Source organism: Blennius ocellaris (genome assembly GCF_963422515.1).
Source record: "Blennius ocellaris genome assembly, chromosome: 3".
Classification (NCBI taxonomy): domain Eukaryota; kingdom Metazoa; phylum Chordata; class Actinopteri; order Blenniiformes; family Blenniidae; genus Blennius; species Blennius ocellaris.
This window is the reverse complement of record NC_137652.1, coordinates 18,418,198-18,433,522: the sequence shown is the minus strand read 5'-3', so window position 1 is coordinate 18,433,522 and position 15,325 is coordinate 18,418,198. Positions and strand designations below refer to the sequence as shown.

Below are 15,325 nucleotides of genomic sequence, written 5' to 3'. Positions count from 1 at the left end.
AATGATTTTAACAACTTTGTTAAAACACTGCTACTGCACATGCGCACTCTGGCTTTACTAAATAGTAGTTCTGCACATGTGTGAGTAGATGGTCTACAATGTTTGCCTCCAGAGTGTTATGGCTTCAAGTCCATGTTCTCCTGGGACTTGGTAGTTTTATAGTTGAGTCACTGGGAATAACAATCCAGCTTTGTCGTTTGTCCATACCAGTGTTTGTGTACTTGCCATTGTTAATGTTTATAGTGTATTATTCTCTGTGTGGTTTCACTATAAAAACAAACTGGGCCAACTCCTGGTCCAACGTGAAAAATAGTTTTCACTGTTTTTTGTTTTTTTCATGTAAACAGACATCTTTTTCTTAGCGTTGCTGTGCAAATAACTTTTCAAAAATGAAAATGCAAACTCGATGTGTTTTCAGTTGAAAACGATGTGCGATCGGTGTCTTGGTCTTGTTTAGGTCACGTTCACACATCATTCCAACTGATCAAGCGTCATGTTTCCATGAGTTCGACTTCTGAGTTTTGCACATTGAAGAAAGAAGTCGTTTCTCCGCAGATGGTCGATCTCTGTGTCATTGGCATATTTGCTGTCTTCGTGTAACAATGTATAGGAAACAAAAGGAGGAACGCTGAGCTGTCTTGAAAATGACCGACGTGTCATTATGGAGTGACAGTCGACGCGTTTGCGCACGTTTCCCTGACTGAGCCGGCCAATCCAGTTCGTGGTGGCTGCATCCTCAGAGGCCTGGGCGTCATCGGGGTCACTGGGGTCGCCTGCAGCTGAAGAGGAAACCAGAGACACACAGCTGGTGGACTGTTTCATGGGAAAGTCCTTGTGAGTGTAAAAGCAGACGACGCTCGCTGCTCTCCCACACGGAGGCTCTCACAGGTGGCCGCAGCAGATTCCTGCGCACAGTTTGGCCCAAAGCCACAGATTTGTAAATATTCATCGGAAGTGTAAATTTAAGATGTGAATACTGTTTTATATGACCATGCTGAGGCGAGTGGAAGAAACGGCAGTGCGCGTGTGTGTGTGTGTGTGTGTGTGTGTGTGTGTGTGTGTGTGTGTGTGTGTGTGTGTGTGTGTGTGTGTGTGTGTGTGTGTGTGTGTGTGTGTGTGTGTGTGTGTGTGGCTGACAGCCAGCTCAACTGGCTGACTCCTGACAGGCCGCTATGTGAATTTAGGCTTGACAGTAAAACTCCAACAAACACACCCACACACATTCAGGAACGTGCACTCCTCCCTGATAGCCTCCTGGTCTTCGAGGCCTTGCCCTCCTGAGAAGACGCAGATAAGATGAGCGAGGAGGCTGCGGAGGGCAGAACAGGAGAGATAGCGTGAAGAGGCTGCTTTATTATGACTGAATGTTCAGGCTGCAGATGAGCCGCATCAGCAATTATTGATGGTTCAACTATTTAGCAAAGTTGGGAACATTTTTATTCACTGAATCAAAGTACAAATATTTGTGTGGGAAAGTAAAAGTACTGATTCAACACACACACACACACACACACACACACACACACACACACACACACACACACACACACACACACACACACACACACACACACACACACACACACACACACACACACACACACACACAATGTTAAAATAACATTATTTTCTATTTAACAAGGGTGATAACTTGGTGGGACTTTAGATATAACACCATTAATTTATGTAAGAAAACAAAAGCAAAGTTCCTGTTTTGAAGCAGCAGTCTTTGGCATTCCTTCACATTATTGTCGTACCTTTGTTCCTTTCACTGTAACTCTGAATTATTCCCAAACAGGTGAATGGGTTTGAATAATGTATAGAGGAGAAAGTGCTTTTTGTTTCGTTTACTTTTTTTTTTTTTTTTACCTTTTGTGTATTACATTGTGCAATGAACAAAAGCCAGCAGACGGCACAGTCCCACGTCCGTCTGTCTCACTGTTGACTTTATTCTGTCTTTTTTGTTGAGCACACACTGGAAACCCGGCTCCAAATGAGAGTGCACAAACAGTGAGCACTCATGGATATAAGCAGGTCAATGAGGAATTGGATACACCCCTAATAAATTGTGTTGATTGAGCTCCTTTCCAAGAGGCGCTGTGTGTCAGAAGTAATTGACCAGGACTGTCCAAGCAACACTATCACATTTCAAATTGTAAAAATGTGTATTGTAATCATAACGAATCTGAGGATGTTATGTGATTAATTGCATTGTGATGCACAATGTAATTAATTCAATAGTTGTGTGTTGGAAAACTACAATATAAACAACCCTATGCGATATACCATTAACATCAAACGAGGTGCTTTCAAACAACAGTGTTTGGTTCTCAAGTGTTTCTTAGACATCTAAACTTTAACATTGACGAAAGTTGTATTTCGCTCTTCCACAACAATCTTTTTTTTTTTAATCAAGTTTGTTCAAGTAAAATATATTTCATTGAGGAAAACGTGCCGCTTCCATGCTACAGCTGACATGGTAAGATGACATTGTAAGTGGTGAGCGTGAGTGTGTAACGCAGCAGATTTTGACATGCTTCACAACACACCCATCAGGCTGGTGACAGCATCGTCATGGCAACCGGACACAGCGAAGTCAACAAGAGTCATCTCATAGCCCTTGAACTTAGAAACAAATGTCACTCTCCATGGGTAAACTCAGCCCTCGCTGTGTTTTAACTATTCAGAACCATTTTTGTAACAGTTCTGACACAATCTACTCACTGTTTGTTTCTAGAAACAATCAATTAGACATCTGCAATTGCTGGAGTCAGATTTTGTTAATAAGCCTCACTAAGGCTTTTGAAATTCTAAATCTCCAGAACTATTTATGGTGGCCGTGGTGCGTAGTTGCACTAGCAGCGTTTCAGAAAAGTTACCTTTTACCCTGTTTACGTGGTGTCGGGTTATTTTCAAAAAAGTGTCACCTTGGGAGCCATTTTTACAAAAAGTTGCACTTTCAGTGACATTGAGGACTGTTGTCATGGAATCAGAGAACCAAAACTTTTCTGTTTTCACTTGGAAACGTTATCGTGTAAATCCCGCTTTAGTTTGTTCGTTTTCTGGTTTTTTTTCCTCTTCACTGTCGTCCATGGTTACCTCATGTGGGATTTGTTGGTTTTTCGCTCTAAAAGTCCCATAATGGCTATGATGTAATTGGCATGAAACTTAACTGAAAAGTTATGAGACGACAAACAATACAGCAACACATTTCAGTTCCCTAGAATCTACTCAACCTTTCTTCTTTGAGGCAGCTTCACTTTTTGTGTGTAAAATTTGAAAGTGTCTGTCTGTACTTGTCTAAAAACAGCCGAGCTCGGGCCTCTGTGTTCATCCTGCTGTTTGTACACGTCAGGAGCCAGGAGAGGACACGTGGTTTCCTCCGCACATGAGACGTGACCTTAAGGATTCCCAGTCGAGCTGAGCTGTTCGTGTTTGATCCAGTCGCTACAAGAGAAACTTGAACACCCTGAATAACTACATAAAGCATCACAAGCCACTTTACTTTTTATGTCTTCTGAACGAGTGCTGGCCGTTGTGTTTGGTGAGCAGGTGATGGGAGCGGTCAGTTGTGGAGCAGAGATCATGAATCACTCTTGTCCGGTCACATTCCTCTGCGCCTCACGGCGTCACTTTCATGGGAGTTTCACTGGCTTCGATTGTTTGGCGAATGGCTGCGCTCAACCTCGTGCAATTAGACGGAGACGGTCTGAGATGTGAGCTCGCTTGTGTGCAGCCATGTGTCTCGTCCCGGGAGGTTTTCATGCCTGAGGTTTCACTCAAGCCTTGTTTTACATAACTCTCACACAGGTCTGCTTTGTAGTCACTAAATTAGCACAAAGGACACTGTGACTTCTGTTTGGTTTATCTGATCATGTGCCCTTAATGTTGACGGATGGACAAAAATGTTGGACTGTCATCTGGTGCAGTTTTCTCCGTTGTCCTGAAGATGGAGGCGACGTCAGCCGATGTCATGACGCTGCTTTCCAGATGCAATGACGTCTCTTCTTACGGCCATAAACCTCAGTCAGACACCAGCATGGACACGTCCATAAAGTTGTTCTCATTTTTAGCATAAATCAAACAATCAGGCCACATTTATTCACAACGTAACTCCACAGTAAGCTGAAAGTACCAGTATGGGAAAATGTCTGCAGGCTGTAAAAAACAATAGTAAAACTCAATTTCTGCTGACATGTCATACCACAGGGTCTTTAAATACGTCTGTTCAGTAACCATAAAAACTGTTTGGATTTCAGAGCCCTCAAGCAGCAGGAAAGCAGCATTGTTGTGGTGATAAAGTTTGTTTCACACAGAAAATGCATGTATACAACTTCATACCAAACTCGGAAGTGCTTCTTCGGAGCAACTTTAGCTTCCTAAAATGAGGTGATGACAGATTTCCATCGACAGCCACCAACATTCATATTCTACCAATACATTACTATTATTATAGTGTAATGGATGGACTGACTGCAGTATTTATTGCATGTGGTGTAATCTTCCATTGGCTACTTTCTTCGTGACTGACAACCAGAAGGAGCAGACATCAGAGCAGCATTGCATCTAATTCATCTTTTTTCTGTTTTTTAATTTACTTAGTGAAAACAATGCTGCGTGGCAAACTTCAGGAATGCAATTTGTAATCACTGAAATCGAACTTTTGATGTTTATTTCTGTGCCAGGTGGTATAAATAAAGCTCAAAACCAAGATAATTAAATGTAGAATTAGAGAAAGAGACCATCTTCATACAGTTAGAGACTTTTAAGACACTTTTTCAGACCGTTTCCGACTGTCAGATGCAACTTAGTGGGAAGAAGAGAAAAAAATGAGGACGACACGCTTCAACACACGGGCTTTTTAAATACTTCTTGAGTCATGAGGTGGCAGGAAACACCTGTCAAGCACCTGGTGGGTTACTGGGAATTTCAACCAACCATAACATGAAACAAGCACGAGACATAAACCACAAAACTAGAACCCTGAACTGTACCCATGACTCAGAATACAAACTACTGTATGACAAACCAAGATCAACAATGTCTGGTTATTATTTCTCTGGAATTGTTTCTCAGTATCTCAGATTGTCATCTGATGGATTTTGGAGTGAGATGTGTGGTAAATGTTCCTCTTCCCTTTACTTCCTTTCTAGATCTGCTCCCAGAGCCAAACTAGTAAAACCTGTCTCGACTGGCAGCGTACAACAACAACCCCCCCCCCCCCCCCCACCCCCTGCAACGACAATCCTCAGCTGTATTCCACATCACATTGGAGGACTTCATGGCATTTTGCTGGTCAGATGCCTGAAACCGAGTAAGGCTGCGGGTCTATTCATAGTTATTCTACTGTAAGTCGGTGATAGCCAGCAAATGTGACACATTCTGATATTCTGCTCTCAGGCGATTCATGAGGCTATTCCTGGCAGATATCAAGTCCAACTCCTGCATGTGGTGGATGATCCACCCGGGAGGAAATAGAAGGACAGGGTGACTTGTTAAAGGTTTTCTCTATTGCTCAAATGCTTTGAAAATATAATATAATAACTGAATATAAGTATAAGTTATAGCTTTTTATCAGTACAAATAGAAACATTTTCACACATTTTACATTCAAATGCAAAAAAAGAAGGATCCTTAAAGCCTTATATGTCTGTTACCTTTTCTATGTTAATTGAAATACTTTATTTTATTAACTATGGTTTAAGAGAATTTTCTCTCTCACACAACATCTGCAAAGTATTTTAAAATGAATTGTCCTCAAGCAAAACAAGCAGTTCCGAGGAAATATTATGACGTCCACGTGAGCTTAATAACAGAATTGGAGAACTTGAAAAAAGATATGAAAACAAAGGATGATCTTTCAACTCTGAGTTCATTGTCTGTGGTGAATGAAAGTTCGGTAGAGTAATAGATGGTGCTTTACAATTTCACATACTTTTCAGACAGTTCCACTTGTTTGACACTCCTGTGCAGATGTGTTGAAATATGTTAACCAAGTGTTTTTATTACAATTCATTTGAGGTCAGACTGAAGAAATCTGTGGTTAGAAACCAAAACATCCATTTTTGCCTCATTTTCCACCTGGTTGGATCCTTGATCACCTCCCCGATTCCCTGAAGCAGCTCAGCTCTACAATGCTCCGGCCACATGAATGAAGATCTGACACACAGAGGACTTCCTTCTTCTACAGGACTTCCTGAACTCATGAGCACACGTGTCGTCCTTGTTAGTGGATTGCTTTTCATTCAACATCTGCACTGTGTGGGGTGCGAAATGAAGCGCTATAAGCTAAGTGATGCAACTTCCAGTTAGTATTTCTCATAGTACCTACACTTAGATCAGAAATCAACATCTTTGATGATTCTGAAAGCTACAAAGCCTGACTAGCCTCAAGTCATATTGTGACCAGGCACATAATTAAATGGCTGAATTTAGTCAGTGTAGATTGCAATCCATTGACAGTGTGTAGTTTGCATGAGTTTCCTACTCCAAAATCCCATGAACCCAATAAAAGGAATATTGGTATATTTACATTGGCCTCAAGGAATGTTGATGAGAGTCCATGTCTGATTTAGTTATAATCATCTTTGCTTACTGAGAACTCTTAATAATGCTTATCTATTGACTCAATGTCTACACACTGATATTAGACTGGAGATAAGAAACATCCTGGAACAAAGGCTAGTTTATATGACTGCAAACACAGAGAGACACCACCCAGTCCATTCAGAGTCCACCTCACTTAATGTAACTCAACTTTTGCCTCATTTCGTGTAACTTGAATGAAAAAGAGGTAAAAGCTGAAACGGTTTATACACCTTGAAATCTGCATCCGTTCACGCGCTTTCTATCTTCCATCTCTAAATGAAGTGAATCTCTCAGCTGACATCCATCCCGCAGGATCTCCGAGCAGCTGAGCTCATTACCGAGGTCACGGACTCAGATTAAGATAGATTTACTCCCTCAAAGTACGACGACACACTCGTCTGCTCTGCCTCATTATTGTTCATGTGAGACCAAGAAATGAGTCACTACAGATAAACTTTACACAATACATCCGCTTCTACATCCTTTCACCTTTATGGCCAAATACAACTTTGAATTTAAGAAAAGGAGAGATAAAAAAAAAAAAAGTCTGAGTTCATGAGGGTAATAGGCTTTTACCATTCAGTACAAGAAGGACCATGTGATCTTATCTGTTGTGCTCAGAAGAAAAGGTGAGGTTTTTAACTGGAAACTTATTTCTGGGCCTCACTTCCCTAAATTACTTCGTTAATGTTTGAGCCTGTAGATGTAGGTTAGGTTAGGGTGGAGGAAGTAGCTGTGATGATAAGAGGCGTGCCCGCGCGCGCGCGGAGGGGTTACTGGTGCAGACGTGCTCTGCAGGTTTTCTGTTTTTTTAGCTGTTGGTGTGACTGAAATAGGAAGAGAGCTCAGTACTGAGAGCAGGGGAAAGTTTAAAGTAAATCTTAAGGCTTTGTTGACAAGAACAATGCATGAAAGTGGTGCAGGAATGATCCTTGAAAGATTGTAGACTTTAGGATTAAAACGTTTATAGCATTTGCCTAATCGTTTGTGTGTTTTCGTCACAAACGAAAAACTCTCGTTTGTGATGAAAGGGCGCCTTCTGCTGTCGTATTTTAAAATTGCACACAAGCTTTTTCTTTCTTTCACCACTTATAGCCACTGAAATGTTAATACTTTTTACTCTCGATACTTTTGGAATATATTAAAGGTTATCGATATATAGATTTACATGTATATGCTTACAAACTGTATACACAGTACATATATATTAAACGGCTTGTCAAGAAAGTCATACAAACAAATAAATTAATAAAGTTTTCCATTCATATACATATACACAATCACAATACCCAATGTAGACATGCCTATCTAGACATACATTCTTATATACAAGCACATACTGTACATGTCTGATGCAACATATAAGAAAAGTGGTACAAAAGAAGTAAAATAGATTTAATCCTATCTCTTCTCTAATACCCAGTAATCACATTTTGTAATTATTCTATTTCATGGAGCTTGTGTAAAATATAAAAAATGTAAATCTCAATCTCTATTGCTCATGTGCCCGCATCTATTTACACACATCTATCTATCTATCTATCTATCTATCTATCTATCTATCTATCTATCTATCTATCTATCTATCTATCTATCTATCTGTCTATCTATCTATCCATCTATCTATCTATCTATCTATCTATCTATCTATCTATCTATCTATCTATCTATCTATTCAGCGGATGCAGTTCCACCTCAGTCCTGTAGGGACGCATTAGTCTGGCTCGAAACCAGATGTGCCATGAAAAGAGTAACAGAAGAAGAAACTTGACAACAGTGGGGTGAAGAAACGAGTAAAAGAGGAAGTCGTTCCTTCATACTGCTGTTAAAAGTTGATTTTTTTTCTTCTTGACATTGCGAATGGTTAATGTGGTTTAGAGAAACCATAGTCTGCGCCTTTGTCGCCGTGTGTGTTTATTACACTTTATACTCTAACTTGGAGTCGACCAGAGCAGAGCCGAACAGAACCGAGCGGAGCCGAACGGGCAGGTCTGTGTCAGCCCCTTTATGTTGTTTACAAGGGTCGTTATTAGAAGGTAGGTCCGCTTCAAACGCATTACAAAGAAGCTATTTCATGACATACTTTTGATTATAAGTATACGTTGAAGTGACCCCCCCCTCAAATATAACGCAATTGACCATAGCAGGGTCACAATGAAATGATGAGGTTGCCATGGTGACAGTATAGCCTCATTTCCACGTGCTCCAGAGTCACATGTAGTATTGAGGTGATGGAACAATAGTTACTATCGCCAACGAAAGTTGGGCTGAGAAAGTTATGTTTTTGTTTGGATGTATTTATTCATTGTTTTTTTGTATGTATGTATGTTTGTATGTATGTATGTATTTTACAAACACATGCCGCAGCATGTCCTCATCTTTTCGCCGTCATGTGGTCTGGGAGTCGGAGGGTCTGGTGGCCCACCTTCACCCGCGGCCCTGGACCCCGGGCTCCGTCATCCTGGAGAGCAGCGCTCCTGGAAGCTCTGGAGGAAGCATCTTCCACCTGGAGGAGCCCGAGTACCTGTCGTGGCTGCTGGGTGCTCGAGCTGTGTCCGAGCGGCTGTGTGACAGGCTGGGCGTCCGGAGGTGTGCGCTGGTCAGCAGACCGCACACACTAACCCCCCCTCAGGTCAGTCCTCTGAAACTTAGAGCTGAAATAAAAGAGCAATGGGTGAAGATGGACTAAACAAACATTATGGCATGAAACTATACAACTTTAAACTACAAAGCAAAGTAACTTATATAATCACTGACAATGTTTAAAACAAGTCAGAGCAAAAGCCACAATTAAATCACTTGAATAATTAAATAAAGAAACCCTTCTCTTTATCCCAGGCACTCCAGCTTCCTCCCAGTCTTTTCTTTCGGGTCATCACACACTGTTGTATACATGAATGTCGAGAGTTTGGATTCTATGATGCAAATGTTTTGGGCAATTATTCAACAATTTGATTAATGTATCTCATGTAAACAAGATGAAAACTGGATTTATTTATTTATTTTTATTATACTGTAAAAAAGTGAGTTTAGAGGGATCGTGCTTAATTGTGGCTTCATCAGATATAGAATTAAAATGTGATAAATTAATTAAAATCAACATTGGCCCCAGTTTGATTACCTCGTTGTAAACTTCCCTGCTTTATTATAATCACTGTATTCCCCTACAGATCCGAATCCTCCCTCTCCATGGCCTGGATGCAGAGTGGCGCCCCCACCTGGCTGGAGAAGAGGAGCACAACGCCCTGGACCCGGGATACTGTACATCTAAAACCGCCCGGCGGTGGAGCGACTCCAGCCTGACCGAAATCCAGACCAGGATCCGCTCCAAGCTCCCCTCCCCCGACGCGCCGCCTGACCTGAGCTTCCTGGGGGACGACCCCGCTCACCCAGGCTTGTTCTCGCGCATCGTTCGTGGGGAGGAGCAGCAGTGGCGGGTGTGGGAGGACGACGGCCATGTGGCTTTTCTCACCCCTTTCCCCAACTCTCCCGGTTTCACCGTGCTGGTGCCTCGTCGACCTTTGACCTCGGATATATTCAGACTGGAGAAGACAGACTATGAGAAGCTGGTACTGGCCACCCGGAAGGTGTCCCGGCTCCTCGAGGAGGCATTGGGTGCCACGGGGGTGGGGCTCATATTTGAGGGGTTTGAGATCGATTACGCTCACGCCAAGTTGATACCACTGTTCCTGCCTTCGTCGCCAGAGGTCAAAGGTCCAAGCACTGAACCACCCCAGCTCTTTCCCATTTACCCCGGGTACGTGACCTCAGCCGACGGCCCTGACGCCACATCGGACAGTCTGAAGGAGATGCATTCAAAAATCACTGAACAGAAAAATATCTGAAACCTGCTTCACTTTGTCATTCCCATTTCTACAATCTATTCAAAACACTGCATTTGATTGTTTAAGGTCTTGATTTCATGTTAGTGTTGATTAGTCACATTGATAGGATGACTTCTTTTAGTTAGAAATTTAAATTCTGAATCTGGATTGACATTTATTTGTGTGTATCCATATTTGTATGCTCACATCAATATTTGACCAGTGGGTATATGTTTAGTGTGTCTGTGCAAGGGCTTCTAAATGTCTTTGTTTTTCTCTTTTGTCCCTCAGTCTTAGGTAAGATCCTGTTTAAAAATGTTTGCCTGACAAAAAGTGAAAAATCCACATGGAAAAGCTCAGTAGACCGAGAGGTCAGTGTGAGATGGAGGTTCGGCAGTTACAGGTCCTTCTCGGCATGCAAAAATCTACATTTACAAATCCACAAACCAAAATACACAATCATGCAGTTTAGTAACAGATCCGTGTACACACAAATCGTTACAGGGAGGAGTATAATTACACATGTACAGACATCATGCATACTCAAATCAAAACCTTTCTACATCCACATTCAACACACAACATGCGAACTCCACACAAAAAGGATCTGAACCTGGAGTTGGACCAGGGTCTTCTTGCTGTGAGGAGAGAGTGCTAACATCTATCACTTTTAGGAATTAAAGCTGACAAACTTAATGGTGTGAAAAAATAATAGTTTTGATTTGGACCAATATATAAAAAAAAACTCACAATTTTTACAAGAGCAGCTTTATTTTTGGTTTGTCATCAAGAAATTGAACACAAAAAGTGACAACAGATGAAATATTTAATGAAAATGTTGAGTCTGAAATGTGGAACGGTCACTGACCATGTCATAACTGCACTCCTAAATTCCTTTATTAATCATAATGTTAGTCATCTACTGAATTACCTTGCCTATTGCACGTCCTCGCTCATTATTTTGTAGTTAATTGATCCCACTGCAACATGCTGATTTAATTACAGGCTCACTAGCTGCTAAGTGCTTAATAAGTCCATGTGGGCTTTGTCTTTTAATGGATTACTGCTGAAACGCTAGAGCACAACGTGAAGGGATTTTAATGGGCAATGATGGGCTTTTAAGGTAAACAACATCACTCATATTTTCAAATAAATATAAATGAACGGGAACCTAATTTTGATCTTGAAGGAGTTCATTTTAAAGGTTGCATTATAAAGGAGGCACACGGATCACTCTTCTTGTTTGCAGTTCCTGATCTGGTCCAGTAGCTCCCTGCTTATCGCGTAAACTACACCACTGTGTAGGATCCAAGAACTTTAGTCAATTATTCTTCCAGCTGCTTCTTTGAGTAACTAAACACACCACCTAGTGGTGCAAACTCACATTGCAGGATTAACTGTCCATTTACTCGACACTGTTTTGTCGAGAAAAAGTCAACGAAAATCCTTTGTTGCATTTTCTGTGTACGTTTACACGACAGTGGTGCTCAGAGTCACTGAAACTTTTGATAACGGCTTCCAAGGTGTAACTTTTTGAAAATGCTTTTACGCCGTCGTTGTGTAAAAGGACGAAACTGCAACTGTCTGGAAACGCTCCGGAAACGGTGGATATGCTGCTACTGCTCACCACGGCCGTAGTAAATCATACTTCCGGAGAGAACATGCAAACTGAACGGAATGACTTACTATTTAATGTCAGCAAACGTTTAACAAACACCATTACTAATAAGAATCAGTGGTTTTAACCTAATCTGTATGTATAGTGGCCATGATGCAGTAGGAAAAAGCTTAAAAGAGTGATATCAAAGTATCTATAATAATAATTATAGCATTTTTATTTTTTTTTAAAGGTGTGGTTGATTTATGATTTTTGATTGGAGGATTCCTTGGGATCAGCTGGACGGTTCTTGGAGCAACAGATCCCACAGCATCCCTTGTCCATACACTCCATCTTTGTGACGTGGAGGAGGGGCTCGATGCTGCAGCTCAGATCCATAATGGAGTACACACTGGTAGTGATCTGACAGTTGAACTCCACAAACGTGTAGTACGGTGCGAACGGCATGAGCGCCACGGGGGGCAGGTAGTTGACCACGATAATGGCCAGGTTGATCAGCACCATCTTGAACGCCCTCTTCTTCACTGGATGCATCTCCTCGTTTCCCATCACCGAGCGGCGGAGGACCCAGACGACCGAGATGTTGCAGAACACCATGACGGCGAACGCAAAGAGGATGACTCCGCTGAAGATGCTCATGGTGACCATTCTTCCCAGGATGCTCTTCGCGATGCCGTGAGCCAGGACGAGACTCCAGACAAACAGACAAATGCATGAGCGGATCTTGTTGTCGCGGATGCCAGCGAACAGCACCGGGTAGACCACAGCCATGTAGCGGTCCAAAGAGATACAGACCTGGAATAGAGAAAACGAAACGCGACAGAATTCTTTGGTTCAGTGAGCCTCTGGAGACAAAACGATGGGGTACGTCTGTGTTCTGTCCTGTTTTACGTGAAAATGCAATCACTTTTTTCGTTTCAGAAAAGTTTACAAGGCAATGTTTTAAAAAGGATATCCAAAATGATGAATTGGGTTAGCTTGAAGGGCTACTTGTGTGTGCTGTTTGTTTGTTTGTGTCATAAAACACACGTGTGCAAGGACACGATAAACATTAACAATGGCGGTTACACAGACATTCGTATGGACAGATGATGAAGTTGGGATTGTTATTTTGAAAGAGTTGCTTTTTCAGTGACTCTTCCCACAGTTGCCATGTAAACGGACAATCAAAGCACAACAGAAGTTTTGCATTTTCATTTGAAAACTTCTAAGTCAACTGGGCTTTAATTCCTATTAACCAGGCACGAGATCTTTAAATATCTTCAGGGATCTGAAACACATTATTCTCCTGGGAGGTGGTGCAGCTTTCAAACCATTGTGCAGTTGTGACTTGTGTTCAGAGCTAACCGCCTGCAGTTTATGCACAAGAGAGTAGTATTCGATGATAAATCAAAGAATTGGTTTGTCAACCTTAGGTTTCCTTTTGAATGTCAGCAGTTATACCCTGTATTTAAACCACGTTTTTTGGCCCACCTTTTCTCGCATTCTATTTTAGTTTTTTTTACACATCAGGCTCAATATAAAGTCTCCATATGTATTGTAAATGTAATAATAAACTGGCTTATAGTGACTGTGTTGCAAACATGTAGTGTCATGAAATGGTTATCCAGAACTACAGATTGCTCATTATTCCAATTAGTTTTCAGATTCTGCCTTAAAAATAAAGTTCCAAAATTAACTAAAATGTATGGGATGCTCAGAACAGATAATTTGGACCTAAAATAAACCAAAAAAATGTTCTTTACTCTATTATATTTAAAAAAAAACAACAAAAAAACATACATAGCTTGAAAAATCCCCCTTATGAGGGTGTTGTTAAGCCAAATACTGAAATTAGATTATAAAAACAGAATATATACAGCCATATAGATCACGCGTCAGGAAAGGTATGTTAGCCACGACGCGGCAGCAGGAACAACCCCATCATAAACACTCACCAGAAAGAGCGGCGCTAGATCCTTGGCCCCATACATAAACTTCATGTAGTACCAGATGCGATAGTCATTGATCAGCAGGTTGTTGAGCAGGTCTATGGGTGTCATTAGGCAGAAGAGGACGTCCACCACGGCCAGGCTCAAGATGAAAACGTCCGACGTGGAAGCGCCACCTTTTGTGGTTGCGATCTGCGACATGACTAAGAGGTTACACGGCGTCCCCAGAGCCAGGTTGAACACCTTGACCCCGTAATAGAAGACATAGGCATAAGGAGCCACTGCGCACTCTGGATGCCGATACCAAAGAATGGAGGGTTCGGTTGCGTTCTCGTGGGGAGGGGTGGCGTTGGACATTTTGGGGCGAAAGAGAGGTTGGGACGCTTCAAGGAAGAGAACAGAGTGAACGGTTAGTGGTGATTACTCAAACCTCCAAATGACAATAACAGAACACTATACAGTCATCACAGTTTTCAACCATACCTCAACTTCACAGTGTCTTGCAGTCGAAGTCTTTCTGTCCAATGCAGAATTTTCCACTTGCAGGTTATCGAAGCCATTGGCTTAAAAACAAGCTCCACGGGGAATGATGTCACCTTTAGGCTGGGCTAATGGGGATATATTTATTCTTTTGTATCTTCATACTGGCTCCAATTGGTCAATGATGCAAAATAGAACTGCTGGGACACCTTCAGCTATTGGACGAAGCGGCGTGTTTGGGGTGAATGACATCGAGGATACTTTGTGCCCATGTGCAAGTAGTCTAGGAGACATTTCTCTTCTTTATACCTTTCTACAAATAGACTTTCATGGTATTTGTCACAATAAACCTCCAAACTGTGCAACACAATGCTGTTGAGTTTATGATCTTCTTCTTACGGCGCGACTGCAACTCAATAAAGTTCACATGTAGCATGCGTTCAGAACCCAGGATGCATTTTCATTCTTCTCATTTAAGAGTCATTAGGGTTTATTCCTGCGGGTACTTAGCCAGCAGTAGCACTGCAGTATTATTCTCACTGATGCAACGCTACAGTGAAAACAGGTGATGCAAGGTCAATGAGAAACCCAATGCAAGTTGTTACTAAATCGCATATGGTAAGTAAGAAAACCAGCCAGCAATATAAAGCTTCAATGGACATCCTCTGTTATTCTACCTGACATCTTAGTGCCGGCAGATTCACATCAGATTTCATGTTAAAAGGTCGCTCCTATAAACGTAACTGGAAAATACGTTATCTTAGCCAACGGAGCTCTAGATAATGGCCCGTTGGCCACTTCTCATGTAATGTTGCCTCTTTACAAATCAGAAGGTGATTAAAGGCGAGTAAAGAATAGTTACCACAATAATGTAAAATGTGTGA

At 41.7% G+C, this 15,325-nt stretch overlaps 2 protein-coding genes across 2 annotated transcripts; one reads left to right on the top strand and one right to left on the bottom strand.

Moving 5' to 3' along the window:
- Positions 1–8,561: 8,561 nt before the first annotated feature.
- On the top strand, positions 8,562–11,479 carry LOC308128580 (uncharacterized protein). The gene is made up of 3 exons (XM_080494190.1): positions 8,562–8,577; positions 8,956–9,220; positions 9,759–11,479. The coding sequence occupies exons 2-3, from the start codon at positions 8,957–8,959 to the stop codon at positions 10,431–10,433; spliced, it is 939 nt and encodes a 312-aa protein (XP_080350316.1). The 5' UTR covers positions 8,562–8,577; position 8,956; the 3' UTR covers positions 10,434–11,479.
- Positions 11,480–12,273: 794 nt separating this feature from the next.
- Positions 12,274–14,318, bottom strand: LOC308144613 (lysophosphatidic acid receptor 4; the record flags this gene model as incomplete). Its single annotated transcript, XM_080515776.1, has 2 exons — positions 12,274–12,825; positions 13,968–14,318. The coding sequence occupies 2 exons, from the start codon at positions 14,316–14,318 to the stop codon at positions 12,274–12,276; spliced, it is 903 nt and encodes a 300-aa protein (XP_080371902.1).
- Between the last annotated feature and the right edge of the window lie 1,007 nt (positions 14,319–15,325).